Source organism: Hydractinia symbiolongicarpus, chromosome 6, assembly GCF_029227915.1.
Source record: "Hydractinia symbiolongicarpus strain clone_291-10 chromosome 6, HSymV2.1, whole genome shotgun sequence".
NCBI classification, from domain to species: domain Eukaryota; kingdom Metazoa; phylum Cnidaria; class Hydrozoa; order Anthoathecata; family Hydractiniidae; genus Hydractinia; species Hydractinia symbiolongicarpus.
In genome coordinates this window covers 12,245,842-12,271,460 of record NC_079880.1, presented here as the reverse complement: position 1 = coordinate 12,271,460, position 25,619 = coordinate 12,245,842, and the positions used below count along the sequence as shown (strand labels likewise).

General features: G+C 32.4%; 3 protein-coding genes across 3 annotated transcripts; all 3 read right to left on the bottom strand.

Annotated features, from left to right (window-relative positions):
- Positions 1-90: 90 nt before the first annotated feature.
- Positions 91-11,877, bottom strand: LOC130647024 (prolyl 4-hydroxylase subunit alpha-1-like). The gene is made up of 11 exons (XM_057452734.1): positions 11,471-11,877; positions 7,497-7,622; positions 6,906-7,114; positions 6,623-6,674; positions 6,296-6,516; positions 5,009-5,179; positions 3,188-3,347; positions 2,691-2,818; positions 2,392-2,460; positions 1,591-1,687; positions 91-1,035 (listed from the first exon to the last, which is right to left on the bottom strand). Exons 1-11 carry the CDS (start codon positions 11,787-11,789, stop codon positions 965-967), a joined length of 1,623 nt encoding a protein of 540 aa, XP_057308717.1. The 5' UTR covers positions 11,790-11,877; the 3' UTR covers positions 91-964.
- Positions 11,878-12,028: 151 nt separating this feature from the next.
- On the bottom strand, positions 12,029-14,667 carry LOC130647025 (uncharacterized). Its single transcript, XM_057452735.1, has 2 exons — positions 13,578-14,667; positions 12,029-12,892 (listed from the first exon to the last, which is right to left on the bottom strand). The coding sequence occupies exons 1-2, from the start codon at positions 13,777-13,779 to the stop codon at positions 12,729-12,731; spliced, it is 366 nt and encodes a 121-aa protein (XP_057308718.1). The 5' UTR covers positions 13,780-14,667; the 3' UTR covers positions 12,029-12,728.
- Positions 14,668-14,786: 119 nt separating this feature from the next.
- On the bottom strand, positions 14,787-25,619 carry LOC130647023 (T-complex protein 1 subunit alpha-like). The gene is made up of 11 exons (XM_057452733.1): positions 25,455-25,619; positions 22,394-22,479; positions 22,182-22,310; positions 20,168-20,265; positions 19,526-19,818; positions 17,752-17,878; positions 17,362-17,537; positions 16,388-16,511; positions 15,840-16,032; positions 15,310-15,473; positions 14,787-15,185 (listed from the first exon to the last, which is right to left on the bottom strand). The coding sequence occupies exons 1-11, from the start codon at positions 25,513-25,515 to the stop codon at positions 14,978-14,980; spliced, it is 1,659 nt and encodes a 552-aa protein (XP_057308716.1). The 5' UTR covers positions 25,516-25,619; the 3' UTR covers positions 14,787-14,977.

Below are 25,619 nucleotides of genomic sequence, written 5' to 3'. Positions count from 1 at the left end.
TTATTTGTAAATTTAGTAGAAATAGCTTTATTTCACCAGATGCACTCACACCTTTTACTAGATAATTTAGCTGAGTCAAAACAAAAAAAGTTCATTCGAGATTATATATATTTCACACTGAATCGTATATATTAGAAAAATAAATCTATATTTTATATATAAAAATGAAAAAAAAATCAACGAAATGTATATTAATAAGGTAGATATAAATAAGGCTGTTTAGAGAAGGGTGAAATCTAACAATAGCAAAGATGGAGGGCGAGAATGACTTTCTCTGTCTGTAGCTGAAAAATAGCGTGCCAAAACAGGAAATTGTACAGAAGGATATGGGGAGATAAAATTTCATTGAAGCACGTTCCCAGACTTCCCGAAACGGTACAAAAATCGGACTCCAGATTAAACTTGTTGCCATATAAACCCATAAAATCGATTGCTAATATTGACGCAAAACAAACCGATTTCTCTTTTCCGTCAGTGTCGGCTATAACCGCTTTTTTATATTAGTATCTGTCCCTCAGCGTATTTCACGCCAGTTTGCTGACGAGGTTTTTGTAAAGCAGTACATTTCACTCGCTGTTTTTACCATTTAGTTTAGCACCTGGCAAAGCTCACTTACTCGTTCATAAAAACCATCGAATGTCAACTTATTAAACAGAAGTTTATGCTAAAAATATTTTAAAGAAAATAGAAAATTCTAATCTAAATTATATAAAATTAACTTTATAAAACTATATGCAACATAAAAATAATATTAAATAAAATAAACTATATATATTGATTTTTTAAAAAAAAAATAACGCAGAAACTCAAGCCAGAGAAGCCTTTACCCATTCATCTTAACAAAAAAATCGACATTTACCCGTCACGAATGATGTCTGAAATTGTGACACGAACGTCTCCCTTCCTCTACCGCATATGATTTTCTCCTTAATCTTTGCAATATGTAACCCAGGATTTACGACTGTTACAAATTTTTATTTAGTGCACATTTTCGCCGAAATTCCTGTCCTACTTCATGTATCCACCAGTTTGAAACTGAAAGAAAAACAAACACAATTTTACTAACATGTACAGGTAAAACAGAAAGAAAAACAGGCCGACATATGAAGATAGACAGACTGACATATGCAGATAGACAGGCCAACATATGCAGAAAAAGAGACAGACAAGCAGGCCAACATATGCAGATAGACAGACATACAGATAGACAGACCGACATATCGGACAGATATATGCAGATAGACAGACCGACATTTGCAGATAGACAGACAAGGCAGACAGCAAAGGTAGACAGACAAAGGCAGACAAACAGACAAACATATGTGTGAATATTCAAACTTTAATTTTTTTTCGAAAAAAATAAGAGAAATGAACCGAATTAGCCTAAACTAAATGAAAGGTTCCAAATAAGGTCGCATATCAACCTGGTTAACATTTAAACACTTTCTGATTTGTTAAGCATTTCTTGGTTATCGTTTGTTTAATTTTTACTGTGTACTCTCATGAGAGTACATGATAAAAGAAAAAGCATGCGTGACTTTACAAACACTGCGAGACAATTTCTTGATGGTTTTAAAAAAGACAACTCACCCCATTTTTGACCAACCAGAACCGGACAAGCAGCATGACGAGTGAGTGGATTACCGATACCGTTTCGTTTTAAGTTGTACCAAAACACAGCTGTACCCTACAACAAAAAACTCATAAAAAATATCATGCAAGAAATCGAAATGAAAACAAGTAGTACAGCAGGGTAATTTGAGAACTAGCCATAAAACGATAGCACTTCCTGGTTCCTCATAGGTAACTAAAAACCTCAAAATACATATATTTGAGATTTGTATATAATATAAAATAGATTTGTAAACGTGATAAAGATCCAATTTAATTTTAAAAATATAAATAAAAAGCAAAAAAGAAGTGTACGCAGAAGCAAACACATATCCCATTGTCGTATTCCACGATGTAAAAACTGTAGACCGGAAAGACGCAAGTAAAAGAAATGAGGTCCACCACTTCATATATATATACGTATATCATATATATGATCAGTTATTAATATATATGATCAGATAAATCATTGATCATGTATAAGATAAGCTACACATCATATATATGGTGGTTATATCACATATATCGACATTTATAGTGCATATATAGGAATAGTTGAATGTTGCTACATATGAGCCATAAGGGAAGTGGAATGATTTCTTGTTTGGCTAAATATTTTTGAAATAGGTGCAATTTAATAGATAACTATAACAAGACAGAGCTTGAAAACTGTGAAAAAAAAGAGGCGAAACAGAGCGCAAATTAAATGTGTGATAATTTCGGCTGTATGTCGAATGCATAACATAAGGCAATCAAAAAGAAAAAAATTAAAAAATTAACCTTCTTTGGAAAGACTGCAGTTTTGCCAACAGTAAACACTGTTGCACCACCAGCTTCAACATCAGAAATCTAAGAAGATATACAGAATTTGATTCAATTAATGAAAAGGTCTCTCGTTTTTTACAAGAACAGTGCTACGGAAGATATTGGATGTTCAACGTTACACATAAGGCTGGAAAGTTTCAGAATACCATTTACTTCTAACTTGAAATCAAAAGAACAAAAAAAAAATTAATATCTAATATCTCAGGTCAAAAGTTGACCACAAAACAAAAAACAAAAAATTGAGTATCACATACATAAAACAACATTGTTGCAATTCGATTGCCTAAACCCAGATCAGTAAACTTGTCCTCGTCTTCGCGTGCATGATCAAAATGAGGCTCGTAATGTCCACCAATACCATAGTTAGCTATTTGTAATTGTTCTAAAGAATAAAAATATTGCAGTAAACATAACAGAAATGGTGCAATAAATTCAAGGTGAAAATCATGAGACGAGTTTCAAATTCGCAGATTTGTTCCCAACTTGAATTGTTGAGACCATGAAAAACAGTGAGTTGAATGACCGAGACATAACGCACAGCTGGTAAACAGAAGTAATTCTTTTAATTGCAAGAATACCATAGCGTTAAATTGATCGTAGGTATATAGTTTAGAAGAAAAAAACTTTAAATCTTAAAATTTGTGGTAAATTTTAGATAGCATGTTTTATACGCTGGTTTTTATTACAGTAAAAAATGTGCAAAATCCACATTAATGATTGAACTTTTTTCCACAACGAATAAAAAACCCACCAGCAGAACGCATGTCAAGTCCAGTGATAGCTTCTGAACGTCTCGCCATTTTTCTAACAAATCCATAATCGTAAGGCGACAACCATGCACTCTTACTGACTCTATAATCAGCATAGCGAAGTTTACCAGTAACAGGGTCTTGTATAGTGGCTCGACTAAGCTGGAAATAAATAATATAGAATTTGTTAACTTGAACGTGTATTTACAAGTGTGGACTTATGTCTAACTGGGAAGCTTTCCTGATTAATTGGTCTTCCCCGCACCGCATTAAGATAATAAGCTATTTGGTCCAAACTCCTAAAATGCGTTAATAGCTGCTAACTTCAGCATGGCAATTTTTCACAAATTTCGGGGCCTTCGTGGGTATCGACGAGAATTATAGCGACTTTGCAGCGCGCCAGCTACAGAGTATTGAGTGTTTGAAACTTTTGCCCATATTTAAAAAATAAGGAAAAGACTGCCTTCGTCTAAATATTTTTGACCAACATTGTAGTTCTTCCTTGCAAAATAATTTATTACATAAAACACGTAAAAAATGACCGTGAAATATTACTGCAATGTATTCTGTGTTTTGCATTGCATGTTTTTGTACCCTAGTTTAAAAATAGTATAAAGAAAGTGTATTCATTGCAACATTGCAAATATTAAAAAGAACCGAGTATCGACCTTCGCGGAACTCTCCTAACAACATTAAAGGTTGTTGATGTTCGATACCAACTTCAACAGCTTGTGATCGGTTAAAATGTGTAAACCATCCAAATTCCACATTACCAACACCGTATGATAAAAGGTTTTTCAAAATAACATTATGACTGATTGTATATCTTGACAAAAATCTTGACATAAAACCGCGCTCCAACTACCTTTTCTTCAATTTCATCAACAAGCTGTGTTGTTGCAAGATGTATTAAAAAGTTTAGCTTTGTGTCCAAATTGAGAATCTAGTAACTTCTCATTAAATAATATAAAGATAAAGACAGTACAAGGATCCAATTTACTTTTTCAAATCACAATTCATTTTATATCTCCTATGAGTATAAATCTTAGACGCCGCACAAGAAATCGATAATGATTTCTCTAATAACTTGTTTCATATTCTCGGCAAGTATTGTGTGCTGTTCTGAAGCCTATATTATGTTGTTGTGTAAACGTTATGCGAGTTTTTAACAACAATTTTTATAACAACACTTCTAAATCTTCAAATCCATTCGCGTAACATAGTTTATGTTTTTATTTAGATAAACCGCAACACCTTCTTCTTTTTTTAAAATTATAATAACCTGAGATATTACAAAACATCTTCGGCGTTTGAAATACGAGTTTCGGATAAAGTAAACACATTAGTTTGGATTCAACGAAAAAAGTGCTGTTAACCACTAAAAATGCTAACAAACCACGAATAATTTGATGCAATATATTTAATCCCTTTCTCTATAGCAAATCTTCTATAATTCATTCCTTTCTTCGCATCTAACAGTTCATTTCTGCAACAAAATAACAACAAGGGAGAATGTAAAGCGTAGAACACGACCTTACTAGCCGCCATCTTGCTACTATATTGGTACTGTTTAGGAAGTCAATGGTAAAACATTACGACAACGCATAGAAGATCAGATTTTCTAGTAATGACACTGTCAAGTAATTAAAAAAATCTTAGCCATTTAGCTGTGCTATGGATAGAACAGTTAACCTTTGAGAAGTTTACACATGCACAACACAGCTAAAAAGCACACCTAAATTTTGACATGTAAATCTTACTACACACACTAACACTTTACTGAAAAATCCTGTAAAGAATAAAATTCTGTAATGTATATATACCTTTGGATAAGCGTTTTGTTTGATGAGTTCCATTTCTCTCTCGGTCAGAATGTCATGAAACAAAAAAATTTCTGGAGTAAACCAGACACGTTCAACTTTTTGAGGTTTGTACTTCAATAATGGATTGTTCGTTTTGTACCAGCATTTCATCTTTCTCTGTTCTCGTTTGCTCTAAAGGTAAAAAAACAAAGAAATAAGTAAATATTTCCAGGATATTTATTTATCATGAATATGTTCTAAGCAATTAAATTGAAACTACATGTTTTTACATAAAATGTTATGTTTTTCTACTTATGTAAAAAAAAATATTGTAAATGTTTACAGAACTCGAAATCTAAAGAATTTTTTTAGCCAGTCATGCTAAAATTGTGCAGTATGATTTACATACGGACCGGACAAAAATATTAAACTTTATCAAAGTTTAGTTGTTTTTTTCCCTTTGTAATAAATACTATTAAAACTGGCACTGTAATAGATAGCTTGAAAAACCTGAAGGCAAAACTGCTAGTTAAATAAATAATAATGGTTGTGTTAATTATATTCTTTGTGGCAATCATGTACCGCTGAAGCTCTGCACATACATCCTTTTTGACAAAAGTTACAGAATTGACGCATGAATATAATAGTAAAGAGAAGGACAATCAACTAATTAGCTACCATACTCGATTTAACCTCCTTTCATTCAATAAGCCCCTACACTAAAAAGATGATAATGTTTGAATAAATCCCCATAAAGATTTACCTGAGTTAGGTGAAAAAATTGGTTTTGGAAAAAACCAAATTCCATTAATATAATTTTTATCTCCGCAACTTCCCTACTTATTGACTAACAACCTTTTACAACAATCTCATCTCAGCAATTTATCACTGCTTAGATAATTTTGTTCTCAATTTTATTTCCTTTATATATATTAAATGATTCAAATGCATTATTACAACTTGTTCATTAAAATATGTTTAAGTGTTATTCTTAGAAGTTGTCCTCCCTTTTAATAAGCAGGCAGTTTTGACAAGTCCCTTGGGGCTTAATCAAGTATATCCAGTAGTTTCTTTGGGTTTAATCAAGTATTTCCAGTAGTTTTTTGGGGTTTAATCAAGTATTTCCAGTAGTTTTTTGGGGCTTAATCAAGTATTTCTAGTAGTTTTTTGGGGCAGCATAAAGTATTTACAGTAGTTTTTTAGGGTTAATCAAGTATTTGCGGTAGTTTATGAAGTATTTACAGTATATTTTCTGGGGGCTTAATCAAGTATTTGCGGCAGATTACGGTAGTTTTTGCACCAACTCACCTGTTGTCTCACTTCACCTCTGCACAACTTTTCATAATCTTGCAAATTAGTTTTCTTTCTCGACGCTTCACTCTCAGTGTAGGCTTGAGCATGCTTGTTTTTTTTATAAAAGTCTGTATCATCAAGTAAACCAAGGTCGCCTCGCTTACCTGTTGACTGTGATTTACGTAGCTCCTGGCGATAGTATTCAAGGTTATTAAATATCCGTTTCTCTCCAGGGGCTTAAAAGAAAAAACAATCAGTATTGGGGAAAACTGCATCATTTACAGTACTTTATATGTTTTTGTTAATTTTAAAAGTTTTGTGCTACTAAGAATAAACACTTACTAAGCTTTGCAAGTTCTTGAGTTAACTGGAAGGCTTCTTTTACGTTTCCCGACTAGAGAAGCAAAAAAACAAAACAAAACAAAACGATAAGTTAAAACTAAATAATTTTTCCAAAATTTTAATATTTACACAATTTCCAAAAATTTAGCATATTATTATGTTTCGACCTATTGTGAAGAAAATTGTAGTTATTCAAGTGCCAATACAATAATGTTCAGCGTTGTTCATAATTGCAGCACACTGACCATTTGTTTGATCAATACAAAGCATCATTAAAACCAACCTTAAATTCGGAATAAGCTAAATAATCAAGAACTGTGGCTGTTTGATCAGCAGACACTGACGAGTCACCTCTTATTTCTGCCAACGCAGTTCTCATCCAATCACGTGAGTGTGTCCAGTCATTTAAGTTATATGCATGTCGACCAAGCTCAAATATTTCATTTGGATCAAGTGTTTGCGGTGACGACTGTACAACACCAGGAATAATACCTATAGTATACAGAATAGGGATATTAAATTTGTTCTGACAAATGATATTTCACAATATTTATCAGACTTTAGGTAGTTTACCACAAATAATCCTGTGTTATAATCATAATCACACTCTTTTCAATAGTTAATTTTTATATAACACAATTTCTACAATTTTCAAATAAATTATTGCTAACACGGTTTTGCTGGTGTTAGAACATTATGTATTCATTGTTCAAATAGGAGCCTCCTTAAATATAAGCATATGGTCTAGTAGCTCAAATATTAAATAAGCAATTGTCTACATACAAGGCTTTACTGAAATTTTCTAACTAATACACACCTGTAATTAAACCCTAGGGGTGCTAATTAATTTGGCTTCAAATTTTAATTTTTATACCTTTCGCAAGTTTTTGAGAAGGCAGGTTATAGGTGTCTTGTAATCGAAACAAAGCTGTCATGGCTCCTTCATAATCTTCATCAGATGGAAAGTATGGTCGCATCTCATCATAAGCTGCGGTAAAATCTAAGATAAAATAATTCATGATGAATGACAGGGTTTAAAGCAGACTACTAGTGATTTTTTTAACGTCAGTAATGTTTTTGTTAATAGTTATTAGTTACTACTATTGTATTTTTGAACACCTGTTTATATTCGTAGTTATTCTAACAAAGGAAATACTGTTAATGCACTATTTTCAGTCTTGTACCCCTTTCAATAAGCAACCATAATGAGACGTTGTATAAAACTTTAGCAATAAATCAGTGGTATATATAAATAAAACTGAAAATAATAACAGATTGTTTACTATGTAAAGGCAGCTCAAGACTTTATGGATTGACACTTCAACTATCTGCAATGGCCCGCCATATAGTAAATACGGTAAAGTATAGGGTCAGAAAGTCATTTATATGTGTTGCATACTAGTCCTAAAAATGTGCATTAGAGACCTCAGATCATCTCATCCAATCTCGAATTTATAATGCCAACAAAAAGGATTCACTCACAAGTGAATAACAAGTGTATGCAATGATTAAGTTGAAGCTTTAAGCTATGACAAATGATTTCTTTTTTTTTCGTAATTTCGAATAGGTAAATGTTTGTGTACTGTTGATAAATATATGATATATACGATAATTATTATGTTGACTTATTTTGGCTAATCTCAAGACCCGCTTGGTCTATTCTTATTCGTAAAAAATAACAGCATGATAACATTTGTGACATTTTTACCAATAACCAACAAGATAATGATTTATTCGGTAAACATTATTTACCTTTGGTTAAAGTAGTTTCATTTTAACTTTTATGCAAGTCCATTAAAATATGTTTGTTACTTTATCCAACAGCAAATTGAAATTAAATTTGTTTTTTATATAATTTATCTATTAAAACAGCAAGCTTGTAAACAACTAAACCACCATCATGTGTTTAAGGTTGGTGAAGAATAAAATAAAATCTTTGCTTGAGGATATTAGGAGGAAAAATGGTTTGATGGGTAAAAAAAAACAATTTTTTTAATGGGGAATTTTTTATGGGGATTTCTATTCCAAAATTATCTCTATAACTTTATGTTTATTTAGAAATAAACAATGTCTATTGAATATATTGTCCAGGTTTGTCTGTTAAGTATTTGTATTATTATTAAAGGTTTATCATTTCTTAAACATGATATATAGTTAAGTAAAGGGTCATTTCAAGAGATCCAACTGAGACAACAAAAAAATTCATTGCATCACCATTTCTACTTTTTGTACCAGGTGCCAGCGAGATCCTTCGTTGAATAAAAGCAACACAAAGATCACTATGAAGCATTGTCTAAACCCAAAAATAAAAATTAGATGGAAGAAAAAAGCAATGTGGTTTATGGTATCCTGTGTAAAGATTGTGATGTAGAGGCAAAAAAAGGAAATTTAAGCAGGGAGTTCCAGAACATATGTGCACAGTGACAAACAGATTTGAAGAAAAATGAAATTGCGAACAACAGCTGGAGTAAAAGTCTTTAACTGGGATGAAAGGAAACTACAGTACTGTGAAAAGGTTTGCTAACATCGTGTAACGAGCGTGGTGCACACAAATCGCGATAGAAATGTTTTTGGGGTCGCATTTTAAAAGTTTATAAACGAAAAGCGTCGATAGAAATGTTTTTTAGATCGCATTTTAAAATCGCATTTTAAAAGTTTAAACAAAAAGTGTCAATAGAAATTTTTTTTTAGATTGCATTTTAAAAGTTTAAAAACGAAAAGCAGTGATAGAAATGTTTTTTTTTTAAATCGCATTTTAAAAGTTTATAAACAAAAATCAGCGATAGAAATGTTTTTTTTTAAATCGCACTTTAAAAGTTTCTAAATGAAAAGCGACAATAGAAATGTTTTTTTAGATTGCATTTTAAAAGTATGTAAATGAAAAGCGACGATAGAAATGTTTTTTTAGATTGCATTTTGATTCACGAACGATTAAAATCTATTATATAGCTAGCTTTATTACAACAAATTAAAACAAGTGTTAACTTATTTTTTTGCCGTTGGTTTTTGATTTAATTGATAAACTAATACGGTCTTTGTTGTTTTACAATAGAAGCTATCTATCGTTGACGCCACAGTGTAATGTTTAATTTTTGTTTGTGTAGTCCACGAAACATGATAGTGAGGTCCACGATTGTTAAAAAAATACGCACCGTGGCCTATCATGGTTCGTGCGTAACATGAAATAAACATGAACCACGATGTTAACAAACCTTTTCACAGTACTGTAGAACAACAGATAGGAAGATAAAAGAAACAATCAATAGTGTAGAATGTGACAAACACATAAACAGTATCTCATATGAACTTCCTGTGATTTAGTTGCCAGCCCTACAGAAGAAATAGTTATTTCCCCTACGTCTAGGTATGTGCATACAGAAAGAAAAAACAATTTAAACTAAGTTCATCAACATTCTCAAAATTCTGCAAAATAAAACCTGCTGGCAGCACTTAAAGTGACTTTTTTATCAGATGGTCCTTGCTACTAGAATATATTTATATTTAATTTTAGCAAAGTCATGCTGCAATTTGTTTATCATTGAAAAAAAATTAAAGCTCTTTTATATTATACTTATTATTCTTATTATACTTATTATTCTTTGTACAAAAGACAAGGGTTCGATTCCCTTGGAAATGATTTAATTTAGGCGAGTGAATGTTACCATAGCTCCAGGTTAACCCAAACAATGTGAAGGAAATTGGGGACATGGTACACTGTGTGGGCTGTTGAATGTTGCAGGAAGTTGTCTGGTAGACCCAGACCCTAATTGGATCTGCGTAGCTCAAATGAATAAATTTTCATTCACTATTGCTGAAAAAATCGCAATTTAAAAACAATGCTCAAAAATAGAATATTATAATCTTAATGAAATAAAACTCTTGCTTTATATAATGTTTCATTTCACATAATTCATGTTTTTTAAATTTCTGCATAAAATTATTTTTCCACTTTTAAGTGGAAAAATAATTTTATGCAGAAATTTAAAAAACGATTTATTATGTTCAGCTTATATTTAAGTTGCTTGAACATTATGTATTTCTGAAACATTGTGATACAAAGTAATCTGCAAAAACATTAGCTAACAAATACAAATGTTGTTATTAAACAAAACAAAGGTAAAGTTACTTAATTTCTATATGTATCTTGAAACTAGACAAAACAATTTGAATGCAAAAAATAGAATGATAACTTCAAGATATGAAGAAAAAAAACAGTTTTTTAAGAGGCTGAAATTTGTGTGACTTTTCAAGAAATGTTTAGGGGACTTAAGCTTTCCAAGTACTAAATTTGTCCCAATGATAAAAAACAATTAAAAATGAAAAAGTGTATATATTACTCTTATTATTTTTTTTATTTTTTATTTATTCTGCATGAAAAATGTTTATCCAGACTTCAAATTACTAAAGGAAAGCAAATAAATATATAATATGCAGGAAGAAAGCAGATAATAAAAGACTGTGATGAATAACCATATATAAATAAATAATAATCAGCCTGTATTATTTTATGAATAATTAATCCTTTATCAATAGACATAATGTTTTCTGGTGGCTATTATAAAAGTTTATTATTCACAGTTTTACACAATGTTTTTTTACACATTACATGCAATTTCCTTTGTTTATATATAGTGTCAATGTTATGTCCTGTTTTTGCAGTCAACTAATATATATAAATTATATATAAAATTTTTTAACATATTTGGCATTATATACAGCATCACTGGCATTTAACAGAAAAATAAAAAATAATTACATGTAGAGCTGAGTTAGACATCTAAAAAAACAGTTAATATATATGTAATAGTATATGAATTTTTAAATTGTAAAATACAGTAAAAATCTTACCTTCAGCATGATCGAGGGTTAACAGATTTTCTAAGTTTCTCCAGTCAACATTAAATCTTTTCAGCAGAAGATAAGAGTTAACAGGATTTCCAAGATACTTTCCAATATCTGTTTCATTGACATATCTTAAAGATTCATCAACACGCAACATAAATTTCTTTAAAGAAGCCAATCTTTCCTCCTCTGAATCCACATAGTTTTTCAAGCTGGAAAGCATATATTTTTCTGTCAGCACCAGATGCTCCATGTTTGCCATAGACGTAAAAAACTCGGCATGGATACATGTTATTACAGCAAAGAGTACCACAAGTAAACTCATGTTTGCTAGCCAGCAACAAACAGCAAGTTACTTTTAAATATCTCTCCTTGTTCTGTATATTAAACATAAAATATTTTTACACACAACATAATCAATAGTGGATACACTTGAATGAAACACTATAAATAGTGCATACTTTTAGAACAGTGTGATGCCATCTATTTAAGCTTATAGAAAATTAACATACAATATTAACCTAAACATACAAAAATTTAAACTGGTGTACATTCCCAACAGTAGTATATATATAATATATATTAAGTTGGCACATTTAGTATTATAACAAATATTAAATGAATTCATTAAAACTTTCTGTTGACCTATTATTAAACCTCAAAAGCGTTGGTAACTTGTTATAACACTTGTTATATGTATGGATGTTTTTTACTCTGAATCACATTTATCACATGCCATGATCAAATACAAAAGCAAAAAGATGCAGGCGCTAGGTGAAGTAAGGTCCTTTTCAGTCTATTTCTTTGCACAAAGGTATTATTACCACTTTATATAAATATATGTTAATCAGAACTTATCCATCTACACTCAATGATAGTTTAAAGCCTCAAAATGTTTCTGTAGAAAGAAATGGGCTGAAAAAGACCTTTCTACAGCTAGCTTCCGCATTTTACTGCATGCAACACATTTGTTAAATCCAGAAAGGCTTACTGCAGAAAATTTAAACATTTAAAAAGGTTTATAAATCTTTGCAACAAACTTGTTTCAATTTGGACATTAATAGCAGTGACTATACTATGCACCATGTTTTAGCCATGCTATTGCCATGATAAGGCCACCCTCAAAAATATAATTGGTTAGCGTCACCAGACCAACTCACTTTAAAGACGAAAGCCGAGTCAGGAAGTCAGTAAATTTGTAAAAAATAAACCAAACAATCCACGAAAAATCTTCAACACGCAACAAAATTTACCTTTTACCTTTTCAGCGGTCCTCCAAATTACCGTTGTTACGTCCGAATGTTATTTCGATAAGGGACTGTGCTGCGGTACTCAGTGCTACATTTTTCTGCTTCGCATTTATACCGGAATATAAACTAAAACCATGGGAACGACGTTGATTGACAAAAATGAGACTTGAAACAGAGGCTAAAAAACCCGCTGGCGTACATTGAAAATAAATAACAAAATATGGCTGTGAAATATAGTATTTTTGTAATTTTTCGGGAAAAATTTTTATCCGACCGACCGAGTCACTTTTATAATTAGAAATGACACAAACCGAACATAGTTTTGATGGTGGCCTAATATCTGCAGTGAAATATGCCAAACAATAAAAATGTTGTAGATAAAAACATTCTTCATGTTGATAATCATGTGAACATGTGCAATCAGTTACAAGGTTTACTTTCATTGATGTTTTAGATTTTCTATTGGTATATATCTAAAAAATCAGACATATATATAGCTAGCTAGCTAAGTCAAAAATTTAAATCATTCTAATGTTAATTTAAAAAAAGATATATAGCTATACATGTGTATTTTCCTGTGCTTAGAACAATAGAGAAATAAAAATAATGTAAATGAACAGTCTAGCTAGTAGTTAGAAGTTTGTCCTTTGTGTGTTGTCCTCTGCTGTTTTTTTTTTTTAGCTGTCTTCTGTCCATATCCCATATCCATACTTATCAGGATGTTGTCAGCAACATTGCTTAATCTTAATGCCTTTGTGCTGATCTGCTTGTAATAGACTAAAAATTCAGCAAGCTAGCCAGCTTTATCAATGTAGCTATACAGAACATATACATTTTTGTCGTCTATTCATAAATAAACTTACTAGCTATATACAAATTAACTTCACGCAGGTCATGTTGGCTCAACAGGCAGTGTGGACACTCTTTTATCAAGAATCCACTCGTTCCTCCATAGCACTCAGGTAAATGACAAATAAAGCCAGCCGACATAGTAAAGATCAAAACAGAATCGTCACTTCCGGCCTTCTTTTTGTACCGCAAGAGAGCAAGCTGGGAGAACACCATTATGGTCGTTTTAAGTCATTGCTCAAATTCTTGTAAATAAAAAACAAATGCCCCTTACTAAAAGCGTGAACACGGTCACGATTTGCGCATTTACACCTTTTTACTTGTCAATATTGTGTATTTCGTCTCTCCATACTCTAGTGTTTACTGACTATCCATTATTTTTTTGTAGAAGGAGACATAAGAATTCCATCATTTCCTTCTGCCAATAATCAACTTCGTCTCCAGCTCTGCACATATGCAATAGAAATTGACTAAAGGCTTTTTTGGTAGTAGAGCATAGTAGAGACAATAGCAAAAAAGCACACTATTAAATTTGGTTGTCACAAGGGTGCTCCTTTTAGAATGTATAAGAACTGAAAACTGTTTAAACTGTTTACTGTGTGAAACTTTGTTCAAATCAAAAAACAGAAAATTGAAAAATAAAGACATAATTGATTTGGCAAATTCCTGTCTCGATATGTTAAAAATCGGAGGCGTGTACGATTTCTCACCACGTACGTACGAAAAAGAATTGACATTACGTGACAATACGCAGAGGAACTGGCTAGTGTCGGTCCTTATTCAATCAAGGCCTCTTCATTTCTTTTTTTAAGGTATTTTCTTTTATTATCAAGTCATTTATGTAACTGTTTTTTGCGGTTTATTGTTTTTATGCATTATAGACGTAAACTAACCGAGTCAAAACATTTTGATAAAGCACGTGTTCATCCAAGCAATCGTTAAAATGGAATTTTTGGTTATGAATTCTTTTTTGGTTGTGGTAATTAAAGAAAAAAACAATGTCATGTTGCTACAAATCTAAGCGGTTGACTGACAACATCGTTACTTGGGAGTTTTGCTTAATAAGGGCAAATTAAAGACCACTCCATGGCTACGGTTTAAGAGATTGAGGAGCCTGGGGACGACGTCTAGGTATCAGCCCTATTGCAAAACACGGAATATCAACGTTGAACAAAGGAACAGCCTAAGAGTTTTAATTTTTCGCATTTTTTAATAGAGAAAAGTTTTGTCACTGGAAATAATTCTTCCTTGATAATTTTTTTTTGATTACAACAACAAATTTTTTTTATGTACGAACATCTTTTATGAGAACGACAGATTCGGTACAACATTTTAAAGAGTACTTATTACAGCTGCATCTGAGGAAAGGAAGTCGCGTGTCACTAAACATCTTCTATTAGACCATCTTCTGTGTCTACAATCGTCCTGAAGCACGAGCATTCTGATACGAATTAGCATCATCTTTTTTGTCCGGCTCAATTTTGACCATGTCGTCAATACGTAATATAGTAATGGCTGCTTCAGTTGCGAATTTCAAACATTTGATTTTACTCATGGCTGGTTCTAAGACACCAGCTTTTTTGTTGTCACGAATGGTGCCATTGATTAGATCTAAACCAATCCTAAGAAAAAACACCGAAAAAATGAAATTAGTATTCTTGGTAGTTTAGGTTGCACATAAGATGCCTTAATCCAAAGAGATTTATTTCGTCAAGATTATTCTTTTTTGTTCGTTCATACACATACCATTTCAAATCAGCCTTGTTTTCCTGCGTCTGTGAGGCATTGTGGTAGGCGCGTAACTTAGCAACCAGGTCAGCTGAATCCTTTGCAGCATTTACCGTCAACGTCCTTGGGATGACTAACAGAGAGTTTGCGAATTCAGCAATAGCTAATTGTTCACGTGAAGCCTAAAAGAGGAGTTTTAAAATTATTTGGTGGTCAGATATTAACCTTTGCATAGTACATGCGCTTATCACTCGTCACTAACAGATTTTTTTAAAAAACGTAACTTTCAGAAATATTTCAAAATGTAAAAGGTTTGTTCTACATATATTTCTCCATTATTTGACTGAATGTTTAGTTTTAAGAAGTTTCAAAACTGAGAATGAAGGAGCTCTGGGGAGGCACAGCAAGCCCTTTTATAGAGGTTAAGTTTTATGTAAATTTGCCTACTTATTATTTTTATTTTTATTTTTTCAGATTGATACAACTTGGCAGATTATAATTGAAGACCAAAAAAGATAAGTTTCATTTAGATTGACGGATTAACTTACCAGCGAAGTAGCAAAATTTTCAAGATAGATAGAAAGAGCAGCTTCTACACACCCACCACCTGGAACAACTGATTTCGATTCCAACACGCGTTTTATAACACACAGAGCATCGTGAATTGATCGATCCATCTCATCCACCATGAAATCGTTTGCACCGCGTAAAATGATTGAAGCAGCTGGTTTCACTTTTGGACTAGAAGTTGAAATTCAAAAGGTTGCATACACAGTCAAATCTATTTGAACAAATGCACCCGACTTATTACAAACTTGCAAGGGACAAAGTATTTATTCAAAGTAGGTCTTACCATTACAAAATGAGACAAAAGTGTGTTTGAGATTGAGGGCATTTCTAATTGGAGAAGTCCACTGTAGATGTTAGCCCAAGGGAATTTGCAGGTAAAAAGTAAGAACCACTTCGGTTAAATATATAAGCATAACTATATGAAGTCACTTTATCCTGCAAGCCTGGGCTTAAAAGGTAATCTCTGTGCTTTGACACAGAGCGATGTATCGAATGGAAATCCACGTCATAAGAAGAAAAGACATACTTTCTAATTAGAATCAACTCGTCATCGCAAATACGCTCTTGGGCTACTTCATCTGCATAGCCAAGTAATGATGCATCAAAGCTTTCTTCACCTTCCAGATTTGCAAGTGACAAACAAACAGTACCTAAATAAACATATTGTTATTTTGTATCGTGGCTACCTAAGTTTAAAATTGCAATCGCAACACTTATTTTCGTGGGGTCACAAAAATGCATTTGCTCAGATTCATTTTCACGAGTCAGTCGATTTTTTAGATATATATATATATATAGTTTTTATAGTTTTTCTTTTTTTTTTGCAAATGCACCATTTTTTGACTCTACAACAAGATGGTTAAAGAACTGTACTGTCAGCCTCAAAGGTGGGGGGGGGAGTATCATGGTTACTTTTCTTAGGAAAAAACTGAATATAGACATCGCCACGGATCTTCATCCAAAGCAAAGGCCAGGAAAATAAAGCAATTAGTAGAAAAGCCAATGAGCTGCAACAAAATTTGCGAAATGTTAAAAAAAAACCAAGAAGAACACAATGAGAAAAAACGAAAACAAAGACAACGCTTTTAAAAGTTTTTGCGAATAATTTGTCAATGTGTGATTAAGCTTAGCGAATAATTAATTTGTAGTAATTTCCCAAATATTTATTTTTGCCAATTGACCTTTTTTCGAACAGACCAATTTTGGAAAGTATAATTAAATTTGCAATATTTGCGAAATGACATGCAAATTTTTAGATCAAAAATCATTTTATATAGCTAAACTGGTTTCTCTGAAACTGAAGACGAAAGTGAGAATCTTGATGACAAAAAGCTACAATAAATCTTTAGCAACTGGAAGATAACAAAATATATAATGGGTCCTTTGATTTACACCCTTTCAGATTTTTCCTTTAGAGCACATTCACAAAACACAACCCAATTTCACTATTATCAATAGCACGTAGTAAATGACACTGCCAGCAGATGTGGACAAACTTACCACCAGTAGCTCGTGCAATTCGTTTAAGATCAATTTTCTTAACTCGTCGGACAGCCATAGCACCAGCCTCAACGAAATATTTCATACAAAGATCATCTATTCCACCAGAAAGCAACATTACATTGGCTCCACTACTAAGTATTTTTTCAATGCGTTCTTTCGTTATATCCATTTCTCTGAAAGAAAATAATAATTAAAATTTGCTTACCCTCTCCAAAAAAACAACACAATTTGTTTGAAACAATCTCTTCTTTTTTAAATTATAAATGCATTGTTGTGCATTTTTTACCTCTCAGATATTCATATCTTGAATATTTTTATCTCTCTCTCTCTTCTGTTGTAATTCCAGCATGTATTACAATATTATAAATACAATCTAAAAATGTTTACCTTTGTCGAACTGCATCCAGCTTTTCAGGGTCCTCTATTAAAACCTGTACTCCTAGATGCATTTTAGCTTTTTGTAAACTAAAATCTAGAAACGCAATTTTGGCGTTTTGTATTTTCTTTGGCATACCTAAAGAAAACAAGACGTATAATATACGTAAACTAGCTCGTCAACAAAGTTTATAAAAAGCTGTCTATGAAATTGTGATTTCTGTTACGAAGTTAGACACGACATCTTTTGCTATTCGGATAGGCAATAATATTGATAGAAAATTCCTCGAGAAAAAGCAAAATAAAGAAAAATAATATACGATCTTAATTGTCCGAAAAAGGAAATAGAAAAAAGAAAAAATACAGCCAATCATTCATGGTTGAAAGTTAACATTTTGATGTCACTACCATGTTCAGCATACTTTTTTTGTTAACTTTGGCAATTTTTGCCGAAAATAAAGTAATTTTAATTTTTGGACCAATTTTGGCCTAAAATGATATTTAGGTGACAAAAATTAAAATTATGATGTCACTATTATGTTCAGCATAATTTTATTGTTAACTGTGCCAAATTTTGTCGAAAACAAATACCAATTTTGGCCGATGACTTCTAAGTACTTAGAGAGTTTAGGTATGAAGTTTAAATTTGTGACATTGCAATTGACCATTTGGTTAGTTAGTTACGAGTTATGAGTTTTCAGCAACTGCGGAGTGCTGATGTGAATTAGTAAGGTTGTATTAGATGTGTTGAATACAAGAGCGACTCAACATTTATAAATAAACAGCAAAAATAATATATATAAAGAATTTGATCAGTTTTAAATGAAATTTAAATTGTTAGCAGTGCTTTTAATCAATCAGACAAATCTATATAATAATACGCCAGTTCTGTCTGTCTGTCACTTTTGCAAAGTGGATAAAATTTCTTTGATAAAGTCTATAAAACATCGCCTATAAATTTGTTCTGTAAATTAGCAAACTTTGACGTTAGAGCAATATTGACGTCAAAGGAAAGTATATTAAGATTAGTGAAGCCATTGCATTGCACTTAAATTTAAGGCTAAATAACTTGGAAACGGGTGGAAATAACTGACGTCATCTCCTGCGTAGGTAACTAAGGACCACCTGGGACCAATTTTGGTACGTTTCCCAAACCTGGGTCCCCGAATCTGTTTTGGAATGGACGGGTTGATGACGTCACCAGAAAAGCTTCAAACCCTAATATCTCTGCAACCGTTTGTCAAAAATACGCGATCCTATACATTTTTTTGATCAGTGTTTCAAGACCTATACAATGAAGGCAGCAGGTATACAAATTTAAAAAAAAATTTTTTGGGGGGTTTGACTGGCCATTTCTGACGTTAGCAAAATTTTAAAACCCTTATATCTCATGAACCACTTATCAAAAAGACATGACATACATTTTCTTGGTCAGCGTTTAAACCTCTGCACAGTACAGGCAACGAATAAACTAAAATTCGCCAAAAATATTTGTACTTGCACTGCTGACGTCAGCAAAAAATCTAAAACAACCTATTTTGCCATTGTCCTTCTGCCTAAGTGGATTTTTCCACGGGCCTTATCGACTAGTAAAATACTATTGTTATAAGAATATTGCAACAGTGAGGACCAGGCCTTAAGAAATTTTAACAATTTAAAATGCAAACCTTATTTAAATTTATGAAAAACATGTCATAATCAACCCATAATTTACAATGAGATTTACCAAATGCTATCGAACATCACAAGTACAACAACTAAAGTTTAGCACAAAAAAGAGCTTTACCTTCACAGGCTACTGTGCAATTCAAAGCATATCCCTGCACTGATATACTCTCCTTCATATTTCCACCATGTGCTTTTAAAATATTGATTGATTTTATGGGTACCTTTGTTTCCCCTTTGTTTCCAGTACGTTTGATGGACATGGAAGCATTTACAAGTAAATTAGCAAAGAAATCAGAATCGACACCTACAAGTTTAGATGACATGGATGTTTTTGCACAATTTAAGACAATGTCATGATCAAGCTCTGTAGTACTGATGGATAAATTTTCTTGTATATATTTACACGCCTCCCTGAAACATACGTATGGTGTATTTATTTTACATGAAAGAAAAATCATGATTAAAAATTAAAGTGGGAATTCAGGAACAATTTCAGGAAAAGAATTTGTGATTATGATGCAGTGACACAAGAACACGTTTTAATTTGACATGCAAATCTGAAAGCAGATACGGCACTTCGCGTGTACTTTTTCATTACAATACAAAAATTATCTACACAGGGCTTTAATACAGGTAGCAATGTTAATAATACTTTTTCTACTGTTAAGCTAACACATATATTACAAAACTTCAATGTTCTTTTAATCAGAATTTCATCTCTTTCATCAAGGTCATACAGTTTTAAATGTTTTACACTTACCTACAAGCCAATCTATATCCGGATATGATACTCGTAGGATGCAATTTATATCGAAGCAAATTACTGGCATTTTTTAACAGTTCTGCAGCGATGATAACCTGAGTAGAAAAATATTTCTTGGTTTACTAACAGAGTCTAGTTGCCTTGTATAGAAAGTCTATTTAATTTTAAAAAGGCTGGAATATAATTATATAATATATAATTACCTCCACACTGTTAAGGCGATTTTTCACTAGGCGGTCTAAAACGCGCGGAGCGTAGGCAAATGTTATTTTTTTATTTCCACTTGTCAAAAGCAGCGAAAAGAGCGTGTAAACTTTTAAACAACAAAAATATGTAAACATGAACGTTCGATGTAGCAAATTATTGCTGTTTAAGAAAATAAATCTTCTCAAACTATTGCTGTTTCTCAATGAAGAAAAACAAAAACAAAACAAAACAAAGAAGTATGCAAAAAGGTTTTAGATAAGACGGCTGTATCAAGAATGAAAACTAAAAGGAGAATTCAAGACAGTCAACTTTTTTTTAAGTATTTTTGTATGTCACTAAACTTTAAACTCTTTCATCTTGGGTTGCTCCTTTAATTACAACCTTGAATTGCAAATCAAGAAGTTGTTTATATCATGTGGCCTTGGAGCATTTTAATTGGATAGCGCTTCGAAAACGCGCGTAAAAGTCGAAGTAGAGTCGACTTTTGAAATCGCGCTGAGCGGACCGCTTTTAGCGGGTTTGGGACTGAAAGTACAATAGCCGCTACGCTCAGCACATTCTGGAACGCTTAGTGGAAATTCGCCTTAAAAGTAGTTTCTTTTAAATCAAAAATGTTTATTTAATTGTGTTAAGAAGAAAAAGGACAAAACATTTTAAATTTAAAATGATAACTTTCTGCATTATGTAACACAAGTGTATTTTAAACACAACAGTGTATATCTATTCTTGCCTTGCTAGACACTTGACAACACAATTTATAAATAGTGTAACAAGCCAATTTGCAAAGGCCTTAAGGATACAGTAGACCCTTTTGACACATGTTTAGTGTATTCAAAAATTCTCCTTAACATGTCCCTTTTTTAAAAACATTTTTATATATTAAAAACATTGATAAATTCCGTATGAGTATATAAGAAAATAAATTTGTGAAAAAAAACAGAAATGGAGAAAAAAAATTTCAAACAAAAAACACACTCGATAATTATTCAAATTTCAAAATACAAAAACACGAATTTGTAGCCAGAGGTGTAACTGTTTCAAAAAAAATTGTTTAGTGTAGCATTGGAAATTTAACGTTGTTATTAATTAATGAGTCGAAACATTTTCGGTATAAAATTAAAGTAAGTTAAAAATTTGTATTGATAAATGTGAAACATGGCTTCTAAACGTACAAATAAAAACAATGATAATAGAAAAATAAATATTAAAAAAGCAGTTGGTAAAAGAAAAATTATAACAGTATAACTTCACAGTATTTAAAAAAAGTGCAAAACAATTTATAGGTGCATGGTAAATTATATTTCTAATACTTTAAAGTCTTTAATTTTAATAAAGTGTGGGTGTTTAAAAGAAAATTAAATTCGTGACTCATATTCGGGCAAGATCAAAGATAATGTTATAAAGAAATACATTTTCCCTGTTTTATCCCACCAAAACAACACTTTTATAAAATATTTTTTCAAAAACTTACTGGAAAATTAGCATTGAAGTTACATCCGTGAAAAAAAAAACACAAAAATTTTTAACTTGGGTCTACCATATCCTTAATTTTAGTATACTTTACTTGTCTTGCCAATTTAAAATGATGGCTTTATCTGAGTGGTTTTTTACACTTGTCGGTTATGTAGGAAACATACTGCTTTTATATGCTTTTCAATTTAATTCTCATTACTGGTGTATCAACAAAACCATCATATTAACAACAAAAATATTGTTTGCATGCCATTGAGCAATAAATTTGTATGCGAAACAACCTTGGAAGCAACTATTGCAGGCCAAGCAATGAGAAATATAACAAACGTACCACAGATGTGGTCCCATCACCGACTTCTTGATCTTGTAAATCAGCTAATTCACAGAGAATCTTTGCAGCTGGATGTTCCACGTCTAACAGCTTTAAAATAGTTGCGCCATCATTTGTAATTGTAACATCCTAAAACAGAAATCCTATTAAAAACACTAAGGCACTCATTTTGATTAAGGGGAATTTACATTGAATATTTAAATTCTACTTACACCAATATCATCAACAAGCATCTTATCTAATCCAACAGGTCCCAAAGAACTTTTCACTATGTTAGCAATGGATGAAGCTGCCATCACTATAAAAAAAAACAGAAATATAAAAATTAACTTTTTTTAATTCTGGATATGGGTCTGATGAAAAAATACAATTTTGTAAATTAAAATTAAAATTAAAGTAGTACAATTTAATGCATCTACAGTACAGTCCAGATGTAAGCGTACGCGTACGCTCAAGTTTCACACCTTTTTCTTGGAGGCGGTAGTTGTTTGTCTTTTGTTCTTATTAATTATTTTGTGAGTCTTGTAAGTCATTTACTTGCGCGTAATAAACAAAAGATTATTAAAGAAAAAATAGCTTATTATAACTGCGCGTAACTATTGTTAAATAGTGTTAACATAACTATTCCCAATAGCATAATTGCAAATATTATCAACTCTATCAATGTGACACGAAAAGCCATTGTTTGATAGTTTTATAAAATAAAAGTTTTGTGTGGAAACTAAATAAACTAGCGAGAAGGCATTGTTGGTTGCGCGGGTTAAATAAAGCTTTTAAGTGATAAAAATTATTATGTTTAAACAAAGATTAAAACTTTAATTTTGATAGAAATGTTTCTTTTAGATCGCATTTTAAAAGTTTAAAAACAAAAAGTGGCGATATGTTTTTTTAGATCGCATTTTAAAAGTTTAAAAACAAAAAACGGCGATAGAAATGTTTTTTTAGATCAACTTTTAAAAGTTTAAAAACAGCGATAGAGATGTTTTTGCGCAGATGTGTCTCCTTCTCTTTTAAACCTCCTTGCTTATTTTTTTTATTTAGATCATTGGATTTGTTGTTTTTAAAAAGAGCTTGTGATTTTTAAATATATCGAGATTAAAATCGCATTACTATAATTAGTTTCGTTGTTAAAAAAAATAAAAATTCAATGGCCTTTGCGTTTAATTTTTTCTCGCGCAGAGTATTGTTTATAAACAATGTTTCTTGCTAAGCTTTTGTTTTTAACACGAAGCAAAAATTACTTCAAGGGTACCATCGCACAAAATGGATTTTTAGGTTTGATTTTGAAAACTCAATATTTATTTTTCAGGTGTGCGATTAATCACACCACACGCCTAAAACGATTTAGGCGTGTGCCAAGGTGTGCGTGTGCGATCGCACGCCTCTCCTGAAAAAGCCTGAGTAAAGCAACTATGCAAAGTAACAGTGATGGCAGTAAAAACCATGTTGATAGCCTAATTAGGAGAGATAAATCGCTAGAATAGGCTAATACACCAAACCCCGTGTTTTGACTCTGAAATATCAATGGTAGGTAAACTATGAGAACAGTTGATTTTTTGTGGTGAAAAATGGCTGAAAGAAAATATCTTGCTCTCGAAAAACGAAGTCAATCACGTTGTTGTGCAGTGAAAAGTTGTTCAAGTAGTGAATATCCATTAAGTAAATGCAATGTAACGTGCCTATTATAAAAATAATTTTACCTGCCATTAAATTGCTCCATTTTTATATCACCCGGGTATTCGATCCCAGCACGCTCAAGACACTTCGGCACTGTAAATGCTAATTTGAGGATGAAGTGTTTAAACAAATGTGGCTAATTCTTACGGAAAAAAGATGATCATAATGCAGGCTTTGGTAGTAAGCGTTTTGGAAAAAGCTTTATTTCCCCTAATATCTGGTTAGTGCAAGTGCTTTTTATTAATTTTTCTGTGTTTTACATATTTTCACCTACCACGTTCGCCTACCGTGTTTCTTGAGCATGTGCAGTTGACACTGGATATCCGTGTATATATTTGCGGTTATCCCCAACTGGTACAGGGAGTTGCCGGGAAGACAGAGCACGGACCTTAATAAGTCTGCATGGAATAAGCATTAGGCCAAAGGAAGTCGTACCTCAGTTTACCGTTGGCCGAGAGACTTAGTTATTGCCTAGCACTTAGTCAGCTTAAGCTCTAGAGACAGCTAACTAGCTATGTTAAAGATATTAATATTTCTCTACTATACTTTGTGTCAGATATGATAAAAAATATGCACATTTTTCTCTATATAGCTTGCTATACTGGCTTTTTACTTAACTAATTCCAAGCACATGTCTATAAGACAACTAAAATGAGCTTCAGAGACACAACACGTGCAACCTAGACTAAAAATATGCACCGTGTAGTCAATCCAACTCAAGAAATCATCAATAGCATTGGAACGGCATAGTGAAATTTTTTGTAATCGGTGAAACATCGCAAAATAAGCTTATGACTTAATGTTAACAAAAATTATATTGCACATTTGGCCAGCGGCTTGCTCTTTTAAAAAGCAATTTTAAGCAGGAAAAATACTCACCCGATTCAGGTAAGTCTCCCCCAATCGGGTGGTTGCGCACTCACTCGATCGGGTGATTTACCCCGATCGGGGGACAGTCACCCGATCAGGGAATGATCCCGTACTGCCAGGAATACCTATCTAAGGCATTTTCTCCTTCTGGAAATAATAGACAGGGTATATCCATTGGGTCCATATTTATTGCAAGGCCAGCCATCCCACATGTAAAATATGCATCTAGCTACTTATTTGGCTGTCATGTAGTCAGCTACAATCCTGGCCAAAATTGTTGATAAAATTTCCAATGCAACATAAGCTTATAAGATAAACAAAGATGCAAGCCCCCCTCTCCACCCATTTCGATGTTGAAGCCAATGGCTGGCTGTGGGTTGAGTGGCCAACTGCATTTTTAAATTGTGACAATGACTTCAACATTGAAATGGGGGAGAGGGGGACTGGAAACTAGCTACTATTCTATAAGTGAAAACCTGCACTGTTTTAGTATACACATACCACAATTTTGCTGGCTAGTTTATGTCAACAAAACAGAGAATCTCTACACATGGGACGACAGAAACAAAAATAATGATAATAAAGATAATAAATCCACATGTGTTTGGCATTTTCTCAACCAATTTTGGCCAGGATTGTAGCTAGCTAGCTAGCTATACCTTTTTATTTGATTTTTTAAGATTTTGTGAAAAGCGTGTCCTCATAGTTTAAAAAAATACAAATTACCATTCTGCTCTCGTATTTCATTTCCTGATGTCCTTTCACCACCAACTACTAAAGACGCCATCTTTTGTATGTTTCTTGTACTGCAGTCCTATCCTAGTTTAACAACTGTAACACCGCCTCCCTCAAAAGCTTGCCTCCGATCCTGAATGTTCCAGAAGCATGTGT

Excerpts from the sequence above, each read along its gene's own strand:
- LOC130647024 (XM_057452734.1), bottom strand. The coding sequence starts at position 11,789 with ATGAGTTTACTTGTGGTACTCTTTGCTGTAATAACATGTATCCATGCC. Across the intron at positions 7,623-11,470 it reads AACCCTCGATCATGCTGAAG|ATTTTACCGCAGCTTATGAT; the intron begins GTAAGATTTTTA and ends ATTTTATCTTAG. Across the intron at positions 2,461-2,690 it reads TTGCAACAATGTTGTTTTAT|ATTTCTGATGTTGAAGCTGG; the intron begins GTATGTGATACT and ends ATATCTTCTTAG.
- LOC130647023 (XM_057452733.1), bottom strand. The coding sequence starts at position 25,515 with ATGGCGTCTTTAGTAGTTGGTGGTGAAAGGACATCAGGAAATGAAATA. Across the intron at positions 17,538-17,751 it reads CTGGATGCAGTTCGACAAAG|AGAAATGGATATAACGAAAG; the intron begins GTAAACATTTTT and ends ATTTTCTTTCAG. Across the intron at positions 15,186-15,309 it reads AACAAGGCTGATTTGAAATG|GATTGGTTTAGATCTAATCA; the intron begins GTATGTGTATGA and ends GTTTTTTCTTAG.
- LOC130647025 (XM_057452735.1), bottom strand. The coding sequence starts at position 13,779 with ATGGTGTTCTCCCAGCTTGCTCTCTTGCGGTACAAAAAGAAGGCCGGA. Across the intron at positions 12,893-13,577 it reads AGTTAATTTGTATATAGCTA|CCTCTGTTTCAAGTCTCATT; the intron begins GTAAGTTTATTT and ends CGGGTTTTTTAG.